General features: G+C 41.4%; 1 protein-coding gene across 2 annotated transcripts in view; it reads left to right on the top strand.

Annotated features, from left to right (window-relative positions):
- The window catches only part of SSPN (sarcospan), a 134,219-nt gene extending 113,477 nt beyond the window's left edge, over positions 1-20,742 (top strand). For both annotated transcript variants that reach the window (XM_042247374.2, XM_004007542.6), the window contains exons 2-3: positions 9,974-10,060; positions 16,446-20,742. In XM_042247374.2, the coding sequence (XP_042103308.1) occupies positions 10,004-10,060; positions 16,446-16,811 (423 nt within the window). In that variant the 5' untranslated portion in view covers positions 9,974-10,003 and the 3' untranslated portion in view covers positions 16,812-20,742. The remainder of the gene's footprint in view (positions 1-9,973; positions 10,061-16,445) is intronic.
- Positions 20,743-21,261: the final 519 nt, after the last annotated feature.

Below are 21,261 nucleotides of genomic sequence, written 5' to 3'. Positions count from 1 at the left end.
GTGGATAACTTCATCATTCTACCATATTTACAGCCTATCTGATTAACAGAAAACACTTTGTTGTCTTTAAAAACTAAGGCACAGCAGGAAAAAAAAATCACAGTTGATTCAATGTCCCTTATATTATGGAATGCATGAGCGTTTTTAAATTAGTTAGTTAATTGATTAATTTTTGGCTACACTGGGTCTTTGTTGCTGTGCATGGGCTTTAGTTGCAAGAAGCAGAGGCTTACTCTCTAGCTGCAGGGCATGGGCTTCTCATTTTGGTGGCTTCTTTTATTGTGGGGCACAGCTGTAGGTACATAGGCTTCAGGAGTTATGGCACATGGGCTCAGTAGTGTGGTTCATGGGGTCTAGAGCTTGCGTTCAGTAGTTGTGGCACACGGGCTTATTTGTCCCGAGGCATGTGGGATCTTCCCAGATCTGGGATGGAACTCGGGTCCTGTGAATTGTCAGGCAGATTCTTAACCATTGGACCACCAGGGAAGTCCCAGCATGAGAGGTTTTGATGAGCAGTCAGGAAATAACAGTTTAAATGAGTTGCTGTGGCTGCTCATTCTTACACCGGATCTATCCTGGTCAAATGACATTCTCCATGCCGATTAATTTTCCCAAGCCTCAATTTCTCTGCAAAGTAGAGATTAAACTGTAAATTTCTAAAAAACAAAGGCCCTATCTTACTCTTCTTCCTAGTGCCTACCACAATAAAGCTGCTGAGCTCAACTCAGTTGGGGATTGATGCCTACATTGGCATGGTCATGAATAACAAGAGCTCAGAGATTGTTATTCAGTTCAATTCTTATGCCACAATTCTTACTCCATTTTCACAAATTAGGAAATGAGTACTAGGATTTCTCCCTGGCTTATTCCCCTGCACCTTTATACTATTGCACCTTGATACTGATTCTGTAGGCTAGTTTCAGTGATTCCAAACAACTAATAAAAAGTAATGTGTCAAACTTTACTCTTTGTTGTTGCTGTTTAGTTGCTCAGTCATGTTTGACTCTGCGACCCCATGGACTGCAGCACGCCAGGCTTCCCTGTCCTTCACCATCTTCTAGAGCTTACTCAAACTCATGTCCATTGAGTCGGTGATGCCATCCAAACATCTCATCCTCTGTCGTCCCCTTCTCCTGCTGCCCTCAATCTTTCCCAGCATCAGCGTCTTTTCCAGTGAGTCGGCTTTTTGCATCAGGTGCCAAACTTTGCTCTTTAGTTACAAACTAATCCCACTTGGTAACCAGATGCTTCCAAAGAGGAGGCATACAATGTGGTAGGAAGCACAGGATGCTCTAGGGCACTTCTGATGGACAGGCAGTGCAGTAGGGGTGTGGGGTGCGCTAGGGTACAGCTAATGGGCTAGTGAAAACTGATTGTGTACATCTCTTCCCAACTCTGTGCTCAGTGACTTCACATTGGTAGCTTTAAATCAGCACTGGTAGCAGTATTTCCACCATGGAAATTAGCAAATGCTGCAAATAGCAGCTTCCACCCCTGCAGCTGGTAATCATTTACCAGCACCCTGCTAAAGAGATGGTCCAGTATTGGATGTTTGCTTTACTCTGGCTTGGAGTGCCATAGGCAGTGCCTGTCAACAGTAGTGGAGTGCCACATCGCACTGCGATGACTTAGAGATGCTCCCCAATCATCAACTACACACACTAAGGCTACAGGCTCTAGAATGAGGTCATATTCAAGTAGTAATGAAGACAAAGCATATTTCCCTCCAATTGTAAGGAATTTTGCTACAATAGCCGTGACTAAATTTATTTATGGGGAAACTGCCGATACATCTCATTATTACTGGTAATAAACAACTCTTCTGTAGGAAACTCCACAAGTCAATGTATCACTTCTAACCCCTAATCATCCAGATAAACCCCATAGCATCAGCATTTAGAAGAGTACATTTTTAGCTTAGACTAGCGGTTCTCAGGGCTTCCCTGGTGGTACAGCAGTAAAGAATCCTCCTGCAATGCAGGAGACGGGGTTTCGATTCCTGGGTTGGAAAGACCCCCTGGAGGAGGGAGTGGCAACCCACTCCAGTATTCTTGCCTGGAGAATTCCATGGACAGAGGAGCCTGGTGGGCTCCAGTCCATAGGATTGCAAAGAGTCAGACACGACTGAAGCGACTTAGCAGGCAGGCAGTTGTTCTCAAAGTGTTGTCTTCTTTGTTAGAAATGCAGGTTCTTGGTCTCTGCCCCAGACCTATTGGGTCAGAAATCCTGGAAATAAAGGAGTTTTCACCAAGTCCTCCAAGTAACTCTGAACCACTAGCTTAGACTTGTGGTTACCTCTTACCAGAGGCAGTTGCAATGAGAATCTAGTAAAAATGCTTAAGCTGTGCTAAAATATTCTATCCCATTCTTCTGAAATCTTGATCCAATAGATATCTTTTAATAGATTCTCTGAAATGTCCTCTTGAATATTATTTAAGTCTCTGATAAGCTATGTATTCATAAGCAATTCTTTTGAGACTGCTTCATTTGACAGATTACAATATATCTATCATTTGTTGCAAATTATTTCTGATACACTACCTTAAATTCTACTAAATAGGTGAAAATCCATAGCAATTCTCTTAAGAAATATCCAGAGAAACATTTATAGTTCTGCTCCATCTCTTGTTGATCATCTTGGCTGTGCAAACATGAGAAGAGAGTTCATTTTGTTACTCTATTGACTGAATTAAAGTACTTTAAATACAAGGGTGAACGCTGATTAACTTACAGAAATAGAATCACATTTCAGGTACACGAATGAAAGGGAGGATGAAAGGAGGAGAGAAACCTTGAAAGGCATTTGACAGGGGAGGTTATATTCCCCAGATAGCCCTGTCAGGCAGCTCTGTCGACAACAAAAAAGAAGAAAACAAATAAATTGGAGGTTGTGTGAATGTCACAAGACCAGAATATAAATATGACACAGAGCAAAGTAAATACCAATAATTCTCACAAAATGTTTTAGGGTGATACCTTCTTGCTATGTCAGAATGAAAAGGGGAAAAAATGATATGTAGGTAAATCTGCAAGACCCTGGGTGCAACATTCACTCTTTATTCATAATAAACCCACCCTCAAAATGAACCACTGCAGGTACAATAGGCCAAATAACACAAATAAAGACCAAGAGTGACAAGACACAGGACATGGATTTAAGATTCAGATGATGCAGTCTTCACTCTGAGCAGACAAAGAAGCTCTTTAGAATGTGAAATTCAGGACTTAGGTTTTCTCTTCTTGCTAAACAGACTGCAGAAATACGCATCCAAGAATAGGTTTTAAATGATGGCTTTTTTCTTTATTCATTAAAAGCTTCTTTCAAGCTTTTGCTATCAACGTAACTCTCCATCTGTATATGAACTAGACCTTGACAAGCTCTTCGAGGCTAACCCCTCAGCACTAGTTTTCTCATTGCCACCCAGGTCCTGTCTGATTTTGTCCAGTGATTCCACCTGTCTGCCCCTGGTCCAATGGACGCCTTCTTGAAAATCTTACATAACTGCCTTTTTCCTGTTCCATGGCTTCACCTCCCCGTATCTAATGGAAGCCCTTGCTCAGAATCCAAGAATGTTGTTCCAGAGAGGCCTGGCGAGTGTCACTGCTCATGATCAAGAACTTGCCCTTTCCCACCTGGGGAAGCCAGAACACCCTGTCTTCCTGGCATGTCCAGGTCCTGCTGGCTCAGGAAACAAGACTCTTGGTCTGGTATGAGAAATCTGCTTCGCTCCCTGTGGTCATAAAGCCTTCAGCTTTAACTATTCAATAAATCCTAAAGGAAATCAACCCTGAATATTCACTGGAAGGACTGATGCTGAAGCTCCAATACATTGGCTACCTTGGGAAGAGCCAACTCATTAGGAAAGACCCTGATGCTGGGAAAGATGGAAGCTAAAAGGAGAAGAGGGCGGTGGGGGATAAGATGATTAGATAGTATCCAATGCAGAGGAGGGTGGAACCGGGCTCCTCTTGAGTTTGGCGGGACACTCAGTGTTCCACTTGAGTGGAGACGGGTGTGTCGGGGAACTTCTTGTGTTGCAGCAAGGGTGTGAAGGACCCTTTCGAGGTTCAAGAGGGAAGGTGTGATTTCCCTCGAGACGCTGCAGTGGAAAAGGGCCTCATCTCGCCTGGAGGGGAGAACCTCCTGCTTTTTCTCCAGTTGCGGCAGGTTCCTCTCGAGTTACAACGGGGACCTCAGGGACCCGATCGTGTGGCCTCAGGAAAGGCAAGTCGCCATGCGAGTTGCGAGGGGCCTCTCAGGATTCCTAACTCCAGGAGATAGTGAAGGACAGGGAAGCCTGGAGTACTGCAGTCTACGGGATCACAAAGAGTCGGACACGACTTGGCGACTGAACAATTCAATAAATACTACTTTTCTATAAGGTGCTTGCATTCTAAACTCCAATAAACTCTCTGATAAAGAAGTATTGTTCTCTATGACTGATTCATACTGATGTTTGGTAGAAACCAACATAATACTGTGAAGCAATTATCCTTAAATTAAAATATGTAAATTTAAAAGCAAGTTACAAAAGCATACTGCAGTATGGTGAGACTTACACAAATTTAAGAAATAATATGATACTATGTTTTGTTATGGAGATGTATGTAATTGAGGGTAATGGGAAAAGTTATTAGGAAAGTTGCAGATCAACCTCAGGAGAGTGTTCATCTTTGGGACTGGGAGTGTAATAATGGTTTAAATTGTATCTATAACATTTTGTGTTTTAACATTTATCTAAAACAATTTGGACAAACATTAAAAAAAAAAGTATTGTTCTAGTATGCAGAGCTGTAGGTGAGAAAATGAACTCCCTCACTCTCCTTCCAGAACCAATCAAGCCAAGAAGTTAAAATATGTTGGATCGATCCAGGCTTTATAGTAAATAACCTATACTAGGATATAGAAGCCAGAGAAGGCAATGACACCCCACTCCAGTACACTTGCCTGGAAAATCCCATGGATGGAGGAGCCTGGTGGGCTGCAGTCCCTGGGGTCGCTAAGAGTCGGACATGACTGAGCGACTTCACTTTCACTTTTCACTTGCATGCATTGGGGAAGGAAATGGCAACCCACTCCAGTGTTCTTGCCTGGAGAATCCCAGGGACGGGGGAGCCTGGTGGGCTGCCATCTATGGGGTCGCACAGAGTCGGACACGACTGAAGCGACTTAGCAGCAGCAGCAGTAGCAGCAGCAAGATATAGGAGCTGAAACTTTAAAAAATCCAAAAGGATGATCATTTTCATAGTATTTAGACATGTCATGGGGTACAACCAAAGTTAAGAAGTGTATTTAGGCACTTTCTGTTCAAACTATCCAAAGGTTCTTCATAACTGGGTAACTTCTTTGGCTCTTTCTGTTTTCCTTAGACTGTCTCTGGGTGAAACAGCATTTCTGATGGTTTCCATTGCCTCAAGGGCTTATCTTCAGCTCAGACCTCTTTCTGAGTTCTAGGGCCATGTGACTGACCTCTGAGTTCATGTGGGCTTCACTGATTTCAGTTCCCATTCTGCTTTTCCTCTTATTAAATGTGACTTATTAAATGCGAACTCCATCCACCTGGCACCTCATGGCAGTAACTGAGCATCTCACGGATCCCTCCCTCTCCTTCAGCCCTCACATATAATTAGTTCTCAGAGCCCTAAATCCGCTTCCTTCACATCACTCAGACACACCTATTTCTCTCAGTTACCTGCTCAGGCACGCTCCATTTCTCTGTAGATAAGAACAACTTTCTAGCTGGTCTTCCTCCCCTAATCCATGCTTCACAGCCAGAAAGACCATTCTAAAAGGCAAAGTCAATCACATAACTCCTTTGCTTCAAATGTCCTAGACTGAAATGAGTCCTTTGTGACCTACTTCCTGGGTATCTCTGCAGGTTCATCTTTTGCTTTTTCTTCTTCCATCCTCTGTGCTGGAACTACGGGAGAGGATGTTTACTGTGCATTTCTCCATGCTTTTATACCTGCTAGTACTCTCTCTACTCTTCCTCACATCCTTATGCTTGATTTCTGCTTACCTTTTAAAATCCATCCAAGTTTCTTCAAGTTACCTTCAGATTAATCACCCCTTCCATGTAATACAGCAGACACAGTCTAGTACTTACATGGTATTGTAACTTCACTCTCTTTCCCCACTGGACTGAGAGCTCCTTGAAGGCTGAAACTTTTTCTTATCACTCCGTTCCTGGAGATGTTGAAAAAAGTCTGGCCTCAAAAAAAAAAAAAAAAAAAAAAAAAACTTCTATCTAATGACTAAATGAAATACTCTAAGAGTATATGTTCCTGTGGTACTTCTTGCTGGAAACAAGCTAAATTAAGGCTTCACAGAAGTAGATATTACTGAAGTCAAAAAATTTGTGCAAGGAAGGCAGAGTTAGATTTTTAAGATACTGGTTAGTTAGGCTTGATTGTTGGAATGTGTCTCTCCTAAAGACAAAGGGGAGAGTCTTGGCAGTTGCCAACTTCCAAGCAGCCGCTAGGGACAAAAGCAGTTACGCGGGAGAGAGCCTGACTCTGTGCACCTGTGGACAGATGTTAACAAAGGACCCCAGACATGTGCTTAGGGTCTGACAGTGCCCACGGAAGCAAGTTTAAAAGTCTCCACTGGGCTTGTGGCCAATAAACAAAAAAAGGTCTTTCTTCCATTGTTTCAGTTCTGTAGATTCTTAATTTGAAAAATACATAGTAAGCCCCTATAAGCCTTATCGAATTTACACTTCAATTAGATATATTAATACATTTAAAAATGTATTTATTTTTAATGGAAGGATAATTGCTTTATAATATTGGTTTGATTTCTGCCACACATCAACATGAATTAGCCATAGATGTACGTATGTTCCCTCTCTCTTGAATCTCCCTCCCTAGATATATTTTTAAAACAAACTTTGAAAAAGAATTTCATGCCTCACTTGAAAATACAGCCACATTGTAGACTACACGAATAATTTCTGTATCATTACCTCCACATTTGTCAATGCTCTGCTGAAAAGCTGCCTTTCTGGGTTCTATCTGCTATATTTTCTACCCAAACCTCTCCAACCCACATGCTTGTCTCTCCACCAGACATGTCATCTATGTTCTTTAACCATCAGCCTGTCCTGGTGGCAGAAAACCCTGAAAACAGCTTGCACTCAAAGAAGACTTGGCTTTGGCTTCACAGCCCAGTGGAAACCTCACCAACTCTCAACTTGGGAATCTGTGAGGGCATAAGATACTTACTGATTTTGTCATCAAAGGGCGAATGGAATAGAGGTTCTACCTTAACATGCTATGTGGGCTTTGTAAATAAATAGATCTACTGCTCTAGCAGAGATGGTCTGAGGTTCAAAGCTGGCCCTGGGGGGTAGGAGTTATGATATCGCCAAACCAGCCATTCGATGACTTGCTGGGCGACTCTCAGCCACACTTCCAACTTTGTCTCTAGGAAAACTGTGCTTATCGGAAAACGCAGTTTGGTTGCTTATGTTTTCCATCCTAAAGTAGAACTTAGCAACATTTTAAGGTTTCCAAAGTTGAGTGTGAATAGGTATGCTCTGATTAGAAACTGTCAATCAGAGTTTAAGAAACTCTAATGCACTAAAAAGGAAATCAGATCAAGCATGTTTCCTGTCGGGAAGCCCAGGTGGCACAGTGGGAAAGAATCTGCTGCCAGTGCAGGAGACACAAGAGATGTGGTTTGGATCCTTGGATCGGGAAGAGCCCCTGGAGTAGGAAATGGCAACCCACTCCAGTCTTCTTGCCTGGAAAATTACATGGACAGTGGAGCCTGGCTGGTCCGTGGAGTCGCAGAGAGTCGGACACAACTGCGCACTGTCCACACGCGTTTAATGTGCCACGTCTTCTTCATCCACTCACCTGCTGATGGACACAAGGTTGCTTCCGTGTCTTGGCCACTGTAAATAGTGCTGCAGTGAACTCTGAAGTTCATACCTTTTCAAACTAGTCTCTTCTCCAGAACATTATTCAGCTATAGAAACAAAGAAAATAATGCCATTTGCAACAAATGGATGGACCTAGAGATGATCACATTAAGTGAAGTCAGAAAAAGCAAAATATCATGTGATATCACTTATATATGGGCTCTTAAGAAATGATATAAATGACCTTATTTACAAATCAGAAATAAATTCACAGATATAGAAAACAAACTTACAGTTACCAGAGGGGATAGTGGGGGTGAAGGCGGAGATAAATTCAGAGTTTGGGATTAGCAGATACAAACTGCTATATATAAAACAGATAAACAATAAAGACCTACTGTATAGCACAGGGAACTATATACAGTATCTTGTAATAACCTATAATGGAAAAGAATCTTAAAAAGATACATATATATATATATAGTGAAAGTGTTACTTGCTCAGTCATGTCCGACTCTTTGTGACCCCATGGATGGTAGCCTGCCAGGTTTCTTTGCCCATGGGATTTTCCAGGCAAGAATACTGGAGTGGGTTGCCATTTCCTTCTCCAGGGGATCTTCCTGACTCAGGGATTGCACCTGGGTCTCCCGCATTGCAGGCAGATTCTTTACTGTCTGAGGAGGGAGATAAATTAGGAGTTTGGGATTAGCAGATAAACACTATATATAAAATCGATAAACAACAAGGACCAACTGTATAGTACAAATAACTATATTCAATGTCTTATAATAACCTATAGTAGAAAAGAACCTAAAGAAGAAATATATATATATGCGTGTGTGTGTGTGTGTATCTGAATCACCTTGCTGTACACCTAAAGCTAACACAACATTATAAATTAACTGTGCTTTGATTTTAAAAATTGTTTTAAACATTGATCATGTTTTATAAGCTGCCATTCCTCTTGAAGCCTTCTTTCTGTCAGGCGCAGCCCTGCTTTTTCGGTCACTAACACTCAAGAGCTTGAAGATAGCTTTCTATTTCTCCCATTCCATTGTCCACCCGTCAGTCACACAATAGTCAAGATGTACAGATGTTACTTTTACTTCACCTTTCCTCTCACCTCTTTCTCTGACTTTGTCCACCACCCTCTGAGCTCTGGCCCACTGGATGGATTAATCCTGCTTTTAGATTAGTAAAACAAGATCCTGATGTTTTCACCGCCAAGCCACCCAACACCCACTGCTCATTTTCCTGAAACATGTCTTGAAAAATGTCATTCCCCTGATCAAAAGTGCTCAAGGGAGCCCCACTCTTTGCTAAATCAGGTCTACCTCACCACCTACCTTTCCCGCTCTATACTGTGTTATTTCCACTGTGGATACACGTTCACCCTTCTTTCCACACACACTCCTATATCTGTGCTGTTGCCAATACTGATTCACCCAAGCTACCTGATTTAAGGTCTGGTTCCAGCACTTACTAGCTTTGTGCTTCTGGTCCCTCATTTATAATACAGGGATCATAACAGCACCTACTTCATAGGGTTTTGTCCTGATTGCATGAAGAAATCCACACAAAACTCTTAGAAGAGCCCCAGCCACAAAGTAAGTATCCAGTGACAGTTAGTGATCATTACTATTATCGTCATCCCTTTCAAGAACCATTTCAAATCCACCTCTTTAGCAAAGGCTTTTTTAATTGCCCAACTCAATGTTGTTGGTTTTTTTTCCCCTCTTTTTGTACTTCTCTGAATAGCATTTGACACAGAATGCCCTGCCTTAGAATAGTGTGTGCACTTATTGTCGCCTGGCCTGGACTATACAGTTACTGAGGTTGAGGAAGTTTTGTTCATCATCGTATGCACTGAAGGACCTTGCATAGCACCCGGCACATCAAAAGGACTTCATAAATACTGGCTAAATTGAAATAAATGGACTTTCCTACTTTTAAAACTCCGTTCCAAGCTGAGGAAAAATATCCCATAAAGATAAGCAAATGAAATGAACACCTTGATAACAAGGATGTTACTGGTGAAAGACACAGAGATTGATGTCATTAGGAAGCTTGCCCTGATAACATCCTTTCATCCTTGTTCTTGGTTGCAGGTCTGCTTAGTGGCCTATCTCGGTTTGTTTATGCTTTGTGTCTCCTATCAAGTTGATGAACGGACATGTATCCAGTTTGCCATGAAAGTAAGTTGTCATTTTTCTTTCTCTTTTATCGTCACAGAGAAAGAAACATGAGTACAAAATCGGAGGACTTTTTAAGGGGTTGCATATCTGATTATTCTAGAAATTGGATTTTTAGACAGGCCAAAAAATGTTTTAGGAGGGCATTCATCCAGCCCCCAGAGGTAACGCAGATTTTTTTTTTTTTTTTTTGGTAAGTCTTAATTTCCTTGAACTGGATTTGCATGGAGCATATGAAGTCTGTCCTCCAATGCCCTTAAAAGGAATATCGAAAATTTGTCAGTTCAACAAAACACTTGGCTAAGGAAAAGGTGTCTTAGATCAGTGCCCACTTTCCTATGTTGGGCTTTTTGTTTTTAGAATGCTTTAATAATAAAGCAGTCTAAGTGCATTTCCCCTTGTAGGTGGGATCACTGAGACAGAGAAAAATATATTGGGTGCACCCAAATGATCTGTGCCAAGAGTCTGGGGCAAAGGTGGGAGATTGGGATATGCTTGGTGTAGCAAGTGTGTGTGTGTCTTTCCTGTGTGTGTCTTTTTCCTGTTAGAGACGGTGCATTTGGTTGGAGCCAATTCAAGTACACAGCATTTTCACTGCACAGTAGAATCTGCTCCAAAGGGAAACACAGACACACCCTTTCAGAGTTTAGGGAGATAAACACCCCACTCAGCCATCAGAGTTAGTAGAAATTCAATTCCTACATTCTCTTTCGACTCCCGAAGCAGAGAACAAAAAGCTTTCTGTAATGTTAGTGGTGGTTTTTTTTTTTGTGGGGGGTATCCACTCACATTGTTTACTTTTCTTCTACAAGAAAACACACAAAAACTGGATACTCTTTAGTTCACTAAAATAAGAAAGCATAAGGCATAAGAATAAGTTAACTATATCATTTGGAAATTACAAAAATGAAGAAAATAAGATGTCAGTGTATTCTAGTATCGACATAAAAAACAGTGTGCTGATACATACATATATGTATATATTTAAGTCACTGTAAAAGATCAACTAGTGAAGAAATACTCAAATTATTTTGACTAGCAAAAAAACTGGCTACACAAAATATATGGTATGATCATACAAAAATAAAATAGCTCTTATGTACAGAGAAAAAAATAGTTTCTCGAGTGGTAGGATTATAGATACATTCTGATAGGTTTTTCTATTCAATTTTGAGGTGTTCTCCAATAGTTAGATGTAACTTATCTAATTTAAAAATTGAATGGATACTATTTTAAAAATTGATAGAGTTGGAATTTTGGTGGATATGCCTCACTTGGAAATTTTACTTTTTCTGTCTGAGGGTGTTCCTTAAAGAAGTCCAGACTAAGCAGACATCATCCCTGTTTACTTTTTGAGTAGAAGTCTGAATAAACTGCAAGGCTTAGTAATGTTTTTTTTCAAAGCCAGAGAGTCTAGTAAGAAATGATATGTTAAACCATGTGAACTTCGTTCATGAGGTTAAAAGGGTTCTAAGCTAGGTTCATCAATTTCTGTGAACCGCCCTCATCTCCCTCTCCCTCTCCCCCAAGATCCCAGGAGACAATAGAGGCAACAGCATCATCTTCAAAGAGGCCCTAAAGCCTAACGTCTTCACTTAAGGTGTAAGGACAAATAAATAAAATAAAAAAGGCATTGCTAATGTCAGCCAGGTTGAGAAGTCCCCACTAGGAAGATCTCATTAGCTATCTTTTTTTTTTTCCCCACCTGTGACAGACATTGAGAAATACAGAAACACTTTCTCTTCTCCTGAATGTGACCTTTCGTGATGCTAGTTTCCAGCTCTCTAAGGTGCCCGCTATATTATCTTCAGGTCGAAAATGAGCTTCAGTCAATCTCCCGGTTTTCCAAAGTCAAGACAGGTTACAGCCACTCTACCCTTGTGCTTCTTTCTCATCGTTTAAAGGAGAGGGGACGAAACACACCTTCCTGTGGTGTTTCTTACTAGCAAAACCATTTTATTACTTTGGAGAGAATTTATTTCCTTGTGTTGAATGCCCAGATGGCCAACACACACACACACACACACACACACACACACACACACACACACACACACACATTTATTACTTTGGAGAGAATTTATTTCCTTGTGTTGAACGCCCAGATGGCCAAAACACCCCCCCCCCCCCCCCCCCCCCCCCCCCCCCCCCCCCCACCACACACACACACCCTACCCCCCCACTCCCCGCCGTAAGTAAGCATCCTTCCATTCTTCTCCCTGGATTCTGCTCCTGGGCTTGGGGGGCCATCTGGCCGCGGATTGGGCCTCCTGCCTATTCTCGTGGCTCTATCTTCTCGGGGCTCACCTTGATGGTTTTCAGAATCGTGTCTGGTTCATGTGCTTGCGGAAACACTCGGGAGGCACATTCTCCTACGAGGGTATTGGAGGCGCAATGGCCCAGTCCCCACCGCCCTCCCGGAGGCCCCCTGGCTGCCGCCGCTTCCCCCTGTCCATCGAGGAGCAGAGGGGCCTTACCCTGCCTGCCATCGGGAAGATAATTAAATTGAAGCCGAACCGCCCTCCTCCCGAAGTAACTGAACGCTGAAGCGGCGGCAGGGTACCAATTAGAGGCGGCGAGCGCGGGGCCGTGGTTACATAAGTTGCAGGGGGCGCCCGCCTCCGCCCGCTGTCCTGCGCCGGCCGCCGGCGTGTTACCGGCAAGACAGATGAGGCCGGAGCCGCGCTGCTAGCAAGATATATTCGCTGGCATTCCCAAGGTCATCGTAAACACTTTCATTGATAGTTTATTTGTGCCTTGTAGGTAAAACCAGCCACTTGATTTTAAATTACAGATTCTGACTCAGAAGCTTGTTGCTGTCGGCTGAGTTGAAAGCCGCGAAGGAAAAATGCTATAACGCTGCAGAAGTGGCCCATAGGCTTTGGCCGATCAAGTCTATATTTATGTCTTGAAATGGAGAAGAAACTTGATACTGTGGCTCACTCTTGTTTACTTGGCCCGATGCTTTTCTGCAGTGGGAGAAGCAGACTCACCATGTGTGAGCTAGTGCACCAATGAAAATGTATTCGTATTTAAAGGAGCGGAGGGGCATGGCTTTCATTGGTGCTCTTGAGGGTTTTAGCATATTTAAGATACTCGGTTAAAACTGAGTAATCTCTCCGTATTTGTGTAAATATTTACATCTTTTATACAAGCCAAGTATGTGTTGTTACTCTCACATGACACAGAAGACAAAGTCAGTAGGATTGATATCCTAAAAGTCCTGAGAACAGGCAGCTCTTTCCACATCTACTAATGTGTTTATTTCACACATACTTAAATAGTGCTACTGCGTACTGGCCACTGTTCTAAGCCCTGTACATATATCAACTCTTTGGATCCTGGGAGTAATGCTGTGAAGCCAGTGTTAGATGAAGAAACAGAGGGACACATGGGATTGATTAATTTGCCCAAGGTTCATAGTTAAGGGGGGAGAACCAGGATTCTAACCCAGGCTGTCTGGCTCCCCAGCACATGCCTGTAATCCTCATCCAGCCCTGCTGTGCACTTGGTAAATGTCTTGGCAAATCTTTTGATCTTTAGGCCAAAAAGTTCTCTTTTAAAAAGAGACAAAACTCTCATTTCAGCAAATGGATTTTCATAATGGTTATGAGAAAAAAATGTTTTTGCAACAATTTGACTAATTTACAGATCAAGAATAAGGGATTATTGTCATTGTTTTAAGATAATGCATCAGTGGCTGCTCTAGAAATTCTCTAAGGATATATATGTGAGTGTGTGTGTGGGTGTGTTATGACAAAACGTCCTTAGTACCATCCATTGATGACAATAAAATGTGTAAAGAATACTCTAGTTGGGGCCTTTCTAAAGAAGCGGATGACTCTCGGGTGGGAAATTATCCCTTTAATTTAAGCCTTCTCTGCTGGTAGAGTCTCTGCTGTATCCATGTTCCCAGAGCAATTTGTTCTCAGTCCCCTGTGTCTGCGCTGGAGACGCAGCTTCTAGCGGCAGGCACGGGCCACGTGGCCAGCACAATTTAGTCTGGTCCTTGGCATCAAGGGCTTGAAGTCAGTTGTCAAGCCTGAATATTTCAAAACAACCCAAAATGTTTCATACATTCTGCCTCAATGACCCCACAAAATAAATCTATACATTTTAGCCTATTTTTCTAGAAAATATGCCCAGTGAAAATTTGGGGGATAGGCAGAACCAAGGCCATCCATTCAATATTACAAATCAAATAGTTCCTCTTAATTTTTATTAAAATAGTGCCACTGTGTGTGTTTGTGGTTCCCTTCCTCCAAGAGAGAATAAACATGTGCATAGGTTATCCTTGTTAGGTCCCTGGGATAGAGGTTTCCATAAACTGTGTCACATGTGAAGAAACATGGGTTATATGTGACAGTCCTTCTCATATGATTTGAAAATGAAAAAGGGAATGTGTGTTTAAGATGATTTTGTTGAGAAGATCCAAAGAACCCCTGCATTCTTTGCTCCTGCAGCCACGTGACGTCCAAGTGGCTTTAACCAGGGTCTATTCTCTTCTTGTGTCTGCAGCGAAGCTTCCAAGCAAACCAGATCCATGCACAGAGCCCCAGCACACACACCCACACCCATACACACACACCATACCACATACCCCATTCAAGAAGGAAAAAATAAATTTGGAAGTATTCTATATTTAAGACTTGAAATTGTCCCTGTGTGGAAAATCACTTATCTGTAGGACTTATGTACATGTATTTTATAATCTTACATGTATGTTTTTATTTTGAGTTGCATTTACTTGGAGGTAGGGGGAGGGCATAATCTTTTCAGAGCAATTTTTTAATTGGAGGATAATTGCTTTACAATGTTGTGTTGGTTTCTGCCATACAATGGAAATCAGTTATAATATATACTATATACTATATATATATATATATATACACTCTTGCCTGGACAATTCCACGGACAGAGGAACTTGGAGGGCTACAAAGAGTCCAAAGAGTCAGACATGACTGAGTGACTAACACTTTTAAAGATATATATATATATATATATATATGTGTGTGTGTGTGTGTGTGTGTGTGTGTGTGTGTGTGTGTATATAAATCCCCCTCCCTCATGAGATTCCCTCCCCCTCCCTCAGATCAACTTTAATCTGAACCTGGACTGGATGTGCCTGATCTTCCTTTGAGGAGTTCACATTCACCAGAACTGCTCTATGAGCACCTTTTGATTACAGGTGTGCAACTCTTACACTAAGAACTTAGTTCAGAACACCAGTGCCAACAGCTGGGGACTCTGTTCCTTATCTAGATCCTCAGTAGGCTGGACCATTAAGAGGAAGGATTCCAGGAGGGAAGTCCAATCACAAGATTTCTTGTTCTATAAAATGGTTTATATAGCAGTCACATCAACAAGTATTCACAATTTCATGATCAAAATATTTCAGGTTTAGGGTAAATGTCTGAGTTGTTCAAGGATCCCATGGTTCTTTAATAGCAGAGTTAGAACTTTCACCAGACTTTTCCATTCCAAGGCTAGGGCTAATGGTGTTTAGAACCTTGGTGACCAAGGGGCCAGAGGGACCACAGGTGACCAGATAATGAAGCTAACGTTGAGTAACCTACTTTCTGGAGCCATATATATATATATATGTATATATATATATATATATTTTTTTTTTTTTTTCCCCAGCTACCTCTGACTGGGAATATTGGCATTCCTGGACATAGTTTGGCAACCACTCCATTGAGCATCTTCCCATGTGATGCTAGTGGTAAAGAACCTGCTTGCCAGTGCAGGAGATGTAAAAGACCCAGGCAGATCTCCTGGAGAAGGAAATGGCAGCCCACTCCAGTATTCTTGCCTGGAGAATCCCATGGACAGAAGAGTCTGGCGGGCTACAGTCCATGGGGTCGCAGAGTCAGACATGACTGAAGTGACAGCACATACACAAGCCACTGAACATAGTTTCCTGTTTTTTCATTAACACATGTTGCTAGTTGACCAATCATTGCCAGTTTTGGCCAACACAGTGTTTGCATTGCAGAAACTTGTTCTCCGCTCCTAGGGTTGTTGCAGTCTTTATGTCAGCAATCGCTAAGGTCAAAACAAGCACAGTCTGTCCTTCAGGGATGGCTCTTGTGTTTGGGATTCATCTAAGCTGCCTGCTACACCCACACACAAACAGCCCCAGATTAAGCTCAAATTGTTGGCTTGATTCATGAAAACACCCTCCATCTGCACGGCAAATGAAAAGACCATCAGAGTTCCAGGAAGGCTCACTAATAGTCCATAAGGAGCCATTGTCACGTCTTGGGCACCACGTTTCTGAGGATAGCGGGGAAGCTTCCTAGGAGAGAAGTCTTCTGTATTAGCTTTGGCGGTAGTCATCCAGCATTCTCTGTAACTGGAAAGCCTTTCTTCTGCTTTCTTGCAGCTCTTGTACTTTGTGCTGAGTGCCCTTGGCCTGACAGTCTGTGTGCTGGCCGTGGCGTTCGCCGCTCACCACTATGCCCAGCTCGCACAGTTTACCTGCGGAACCGCGTTTGACTCCTGCCAGTGCAAACTGCCCTCCTCCGAGCCCCTCAGCAGGACCTTTGTGTACCGGGATGTGACTGACTGTACCAGCATCACTGGCACTTTCAAACTGTTCCTACTCATCCAGATGATTCTGAACTTGGTCTGTGGCTTGGTATGCTTGTTGGCCTGCTTTGTGATGTGGAAACACAGGTACCAGGTCTTTTATGTGGGTGTCAGGATGTGCTCCGGGACAGCTTCCGAAGGTCAGCAGCAAAAGGTCTAACATTCTTGCTCAAAGGTAGAAGAGCAAACAGCAGCCTGATTGAGATTTTTTTTTTTTTTTAAAGAAGAGAAAGAGAAGGAAGGAAGAAAAACTTTTGACAATAATCAGTATTCACCATTCTAAATGAATATTTTTCTATTTTTCAGGAAATGAAAGAGCATTTTTTCAGGTTTCCTTAGTATTTTTTTTAAATAAATTCTTAAGATCTAAATTGACTTTGAGATGTTAAAAAAAAAAAAACCCACAGAACACAGAGAAAGGTATAGATCTACCTTAGAGTCTGGAGTCTATTCTTAATACTCCTGTATCTATTGCTTATATAATCTTCTTTCCTGTTAGTCCAGCTTGATTAGGACAGTTTCAGGCCCACTTGCTAAATTTTCTAGACTCTTCCTCCAGCCCCTCACCCTTCCTGCCATGATTGTCACTGCACTTCAGAGGAAGGCAGGAGGCAGAACTGAACAGCCAGGGTGACTCTCTCTGTTCTATTTTCCCCGGTAGAGATGTCTCCAAGGTATACAAACAGCCTAAAAGAGCAGAGTAGAAAAGGAAGAGACTTTGTGAAAACGCTAAATAATTACAAACACCTGGGCTGGGGTGGCCTTTCTCCTCTGCTCCCTCAGTTTGGGTCTGTAAGCAGATCACTTAGTGAATGCTTTGGATGACTGTCTGCTTCTCAATAATTGAAAGTTGGTGGTAGCTATGTTCTTAATGGGGCTTCCCTGATGTAGAAGGCTTAAAAATAATTACATTATGCTTCTATTCTGTCATCTAAAACAAATCATTAAAACTAATTTCTAGCTAATTGTTAATTATAATGATGCTCAGAAGTCTATTTAATGAGCTCTGGCTGTACTTAGGTAGCACCATCGGTATTAGGAGAAATTACTCACAAGAGAGGAGGTGCAATGATTCTTCCTTGTGAAAGCTAAGCTTTACAAGGGAGAAAAAAAATTTTTTATTAATAGCTCAGGTTAAAAATACTCATTTAAATAAAAACAAGAGCATTTGTAATGGGAAATGTTTATACAAATAGCACATTTGTGATGTTTTATAAAGTTTCTCTCTTGGCAGCTAAGCACTTTTGAGGAAGATTGGGTAATGCTGATGTGTTCCATTCACGGAACTCTATTTGATATGTAATCCTAGTGTTGATTTGTATGCACAGTCAACTAGAGCCTTAAACTAATATTTTGAGGTCCTTGTTTGAACACTGGGCCATTGACTTGGAGGGTAGTTTTCGGTTTTGTTTTGTTTTGAAGTGATTGACTTTAAAAGAGTGCAAGTACACTATGGTGGGAGACTTTCCTCCCTAATTATTGTTATCATTAAATTTGGAACAATATCAGTGTTTTAAGGAAGGAGCTCAGATGCAAGTTCATGTAGCATAAATGTTCCCAAGAACTTTCTCTATTAGGCTGCTCTGTTGAAAGCAGAAACTCAAGATAATAATTGAGCTTAAATTTGCTTCCTTCTCCACATTGCCTATAGATATATTTTACTAATAATTAAATCCTACCCTTAAAAAATAATTCCTGTGTTTGCCTTATAAGGCATTTGAATAATTCCATTGATTGTGACAGAAGTGTCAATTATTACATACAATAAATATTTAAAAACAGGAAATATTTAGTTGGAGGATTATAAATAGAGTTTATGCCCTCCAGATAAAACACTTGATTAACAGATGTTAAAACCTTTTTATGTATTGACTTGCTTTAAAAATGACCTTCCTACATACTAGCTAGGCCAAAAATGCACACTTGGGGGCTTAGTGGATGACTCAAGAGCAGAGGTTTGATCATGCACAAAAATTACATCAACACAACACCAAGCGTCTTGGTGACAACCTGAAAAATACTTTGTGCCCTGTTTTTAAAAAGTTCCAATAACTGTGTCCATTTTTTATTTTGATAGTTTCCTACAAAAGAAAATGATTGATACTCTGTGGGCTCTTTTTTAAAGAATAAGAAACCAGTGCTTTAATGCTAATTACTATGAATAAAGCATCTTTGGAAGCACACTCTGAATACCTTAAAAAACTTTTATGGCAAACACTACAAATTTTTCTATCAGAAAATTAAATCCTACATAACACTAAGGTGCTCCATGCTTTACAAGCAACTCACAGGGTATTTCAAATGGTAGAATAACTCTAGGTTATGTGCTTCCTTTTTTTTTTTTTTTTAAATAACGCAACCAGTAAGAACTAACATAATGATAAATTGATACTAATCAGGAGACATATATATATATGTATATATGATGTAGGGCTTCCCAGGGGGCTCAGTGGTAAAGAATCTGCATGCCAATTCAGGAGACACAGGAGACATAGGTTCAGTCCCAGGGTTGGGAAGATTCTTTGGAGAAGGAAATGGTAACCCAGTCCAGTATTCTTGCCTGGAGAATTCCATGGATAGAGGAGCCTGGTGGGCTACAGTCCATGGGGTCACAAAGAGTCAGACAAGACTGAGCGACTAAGGACACACCACATATATGTTGTATATATAATGAGGATTTTGCTATTGTGTGACTGAATCATTCTGAAATCCCTAAAGAAAGAAAAAAAATTGCTTCAGCTCAAGAATTAAAAATAAAATGAAAAAAATTTAAAAGGAAAGAAAGGGAAGATTTCTGTGCTGCAAACTCACTCTGTATTGATACATGTGAGAATTGTGTTGCATGAATAACAAACTGCTTTGGGCTGAACTTGAAGTATTTTGAGGTTGTGTTTTGCAAATATTGAAGTTACAGTAATGGCAACAGAAAAGGAACAGATACAGAGCTTTACACTTAGCAAAATGTTACATTTAAAATCTGACAAGGAGCCAAGATGGTGACTGTCTCTTCTAAACCATGCAACAGTAAAATTTGCGCAATCCTCCTCCTCTCCCACCTCCTTCAGGGGAATTAAATGAATCAAGACTTTGAAAAGAGGGGGAACAGCCAGGACTTGGCAGCACTTGAAATAGGAGGAATACAGCAGCCTAAATGTGCAGACTTTGTAACCAAGCCCACCCGAGATCGGTCTGTGCTTTCACGTGACCACCATCTGTGCCTCCCTTGCTTCATCCAAATTTGTGTAGGCAGCTCCTTGGAGCCATTCCTAAAAATATAGCTACACCAGGCCCTGGAAACTGTAGTCAAGTAACAGGCCTAAGTTTTTTCCCTCCTTGAGTTAAACCTCCATTAGATCTCTTTTGAGGGACCTTTCAGCTGCAGGCATCAGTGTGTTCTGACAGCGAGACACGTTATGTGTGTGTTTTCTGTTTGGATCCGGGGCATCAGGATACAGTTCATCTTCTTGTACTTCCTCTCTGGCATGCAGTATATCTGGACTATGTTTATAAGTCTGTCTAGTAAAGGGTGGGATAGAGGATATCTAAGGGAGTTTCCGAGGGACAGAGATGGATCAGTTAACGATAATCAGAAATGAACTTAAAAGTTGCCTTGAAAAACCAATCACATCCTATCATGACGCATACCTTTACATTTCCTAGCTCCTGTTGCTGAACTGTTGCTGTGTAGCCGTACATTTCTATAAATCTTGCTGACTCAGTTATCACTGTACTCAAAAGAACTCGATCGTGTGTTTAGATGTATGTGTATTGAGGGTAGTGTTACAAAGTGCGGATGGCCACATATATTGACTCACAGTGGAAACATTCATTTGGAGAAAGCCTCAGTGGCTCAGCCTGTGAAATGAGCCTGTGATGGGTTCTTCTAATTGTCTAGTATTTTATTATCTCAAAGAATTAGTCCCTTTGAAAATATTGGTCTGTACTTTGGTGCTGTGGTTTTGTTCTTCTGGCGTTGAGGGTATAGTGAGTAGAAACCAAAGTGTATCTTACATGTTTGAGGTGGTTGTTTTTGAGAGGGTGTGTATAATGTAGATTTTCTTTGTTAATAAAATTTTCATTATCTCTGAAAATGCTGTGTTTGAATGTATTTTAAAGTGATGGTACGTTGCACATGAACTAGTCTACATAAAATCTTAGTGTTTACATCAAAAATCTGGGTTTAGAGCAGACAAGTACCAATATGAATTTTGACTCCTTTGTTCCAATGTTCTTTCGGTACTCTACAGCCACTGTTGAAGTCGAGGTTGTAAATTCTCTCCAGGCAAAGGGAGTTGAAAAAAATTTTTTTTGCAAAAGATACTTGGAATGCTGATCTTCATTTATACATATAAATGTTAAGTAACATGCATGCTCAGTTGTGTCCAACTCTTTCCAACCCCATGAAGTGTAACCCGCCAGGCTCCTCTGACTATGAGATTCCAGCAAGAATACTGCAATGGGTTACCTTTTCTTCCTCCAGAGGATCTTCCTGACCCAGGGATCGAACCCACATCTCCTGCTGCTTCTGCATTGGCAGGCAGATTCTTTACCACTGAGTCATCTAGGAAGCCCCAAGTTTGCCCTAAAAGAATGGGGTACATGTCGAGTAT

This window comes from Ovis aries, chromosome 3, assembly GCF_016772045.2.
Source record: "Ovis aries strain OAR_USU_Benz2616 breed Rambouillet chromosome 3, ARS-UI_Ramb_v3.0, whole genome shotgun sequence".
Lineage (NCBI taxonomy): Eukaryota > Metazoa > Chordata > Mammalia > Artiodactyla > Bovidae > Ovis > Ovis aries.
Note: the sequence above shows the minus strand (reverse complement) of the source record. Positions and strands in the feature narration are given on the sequence as shown.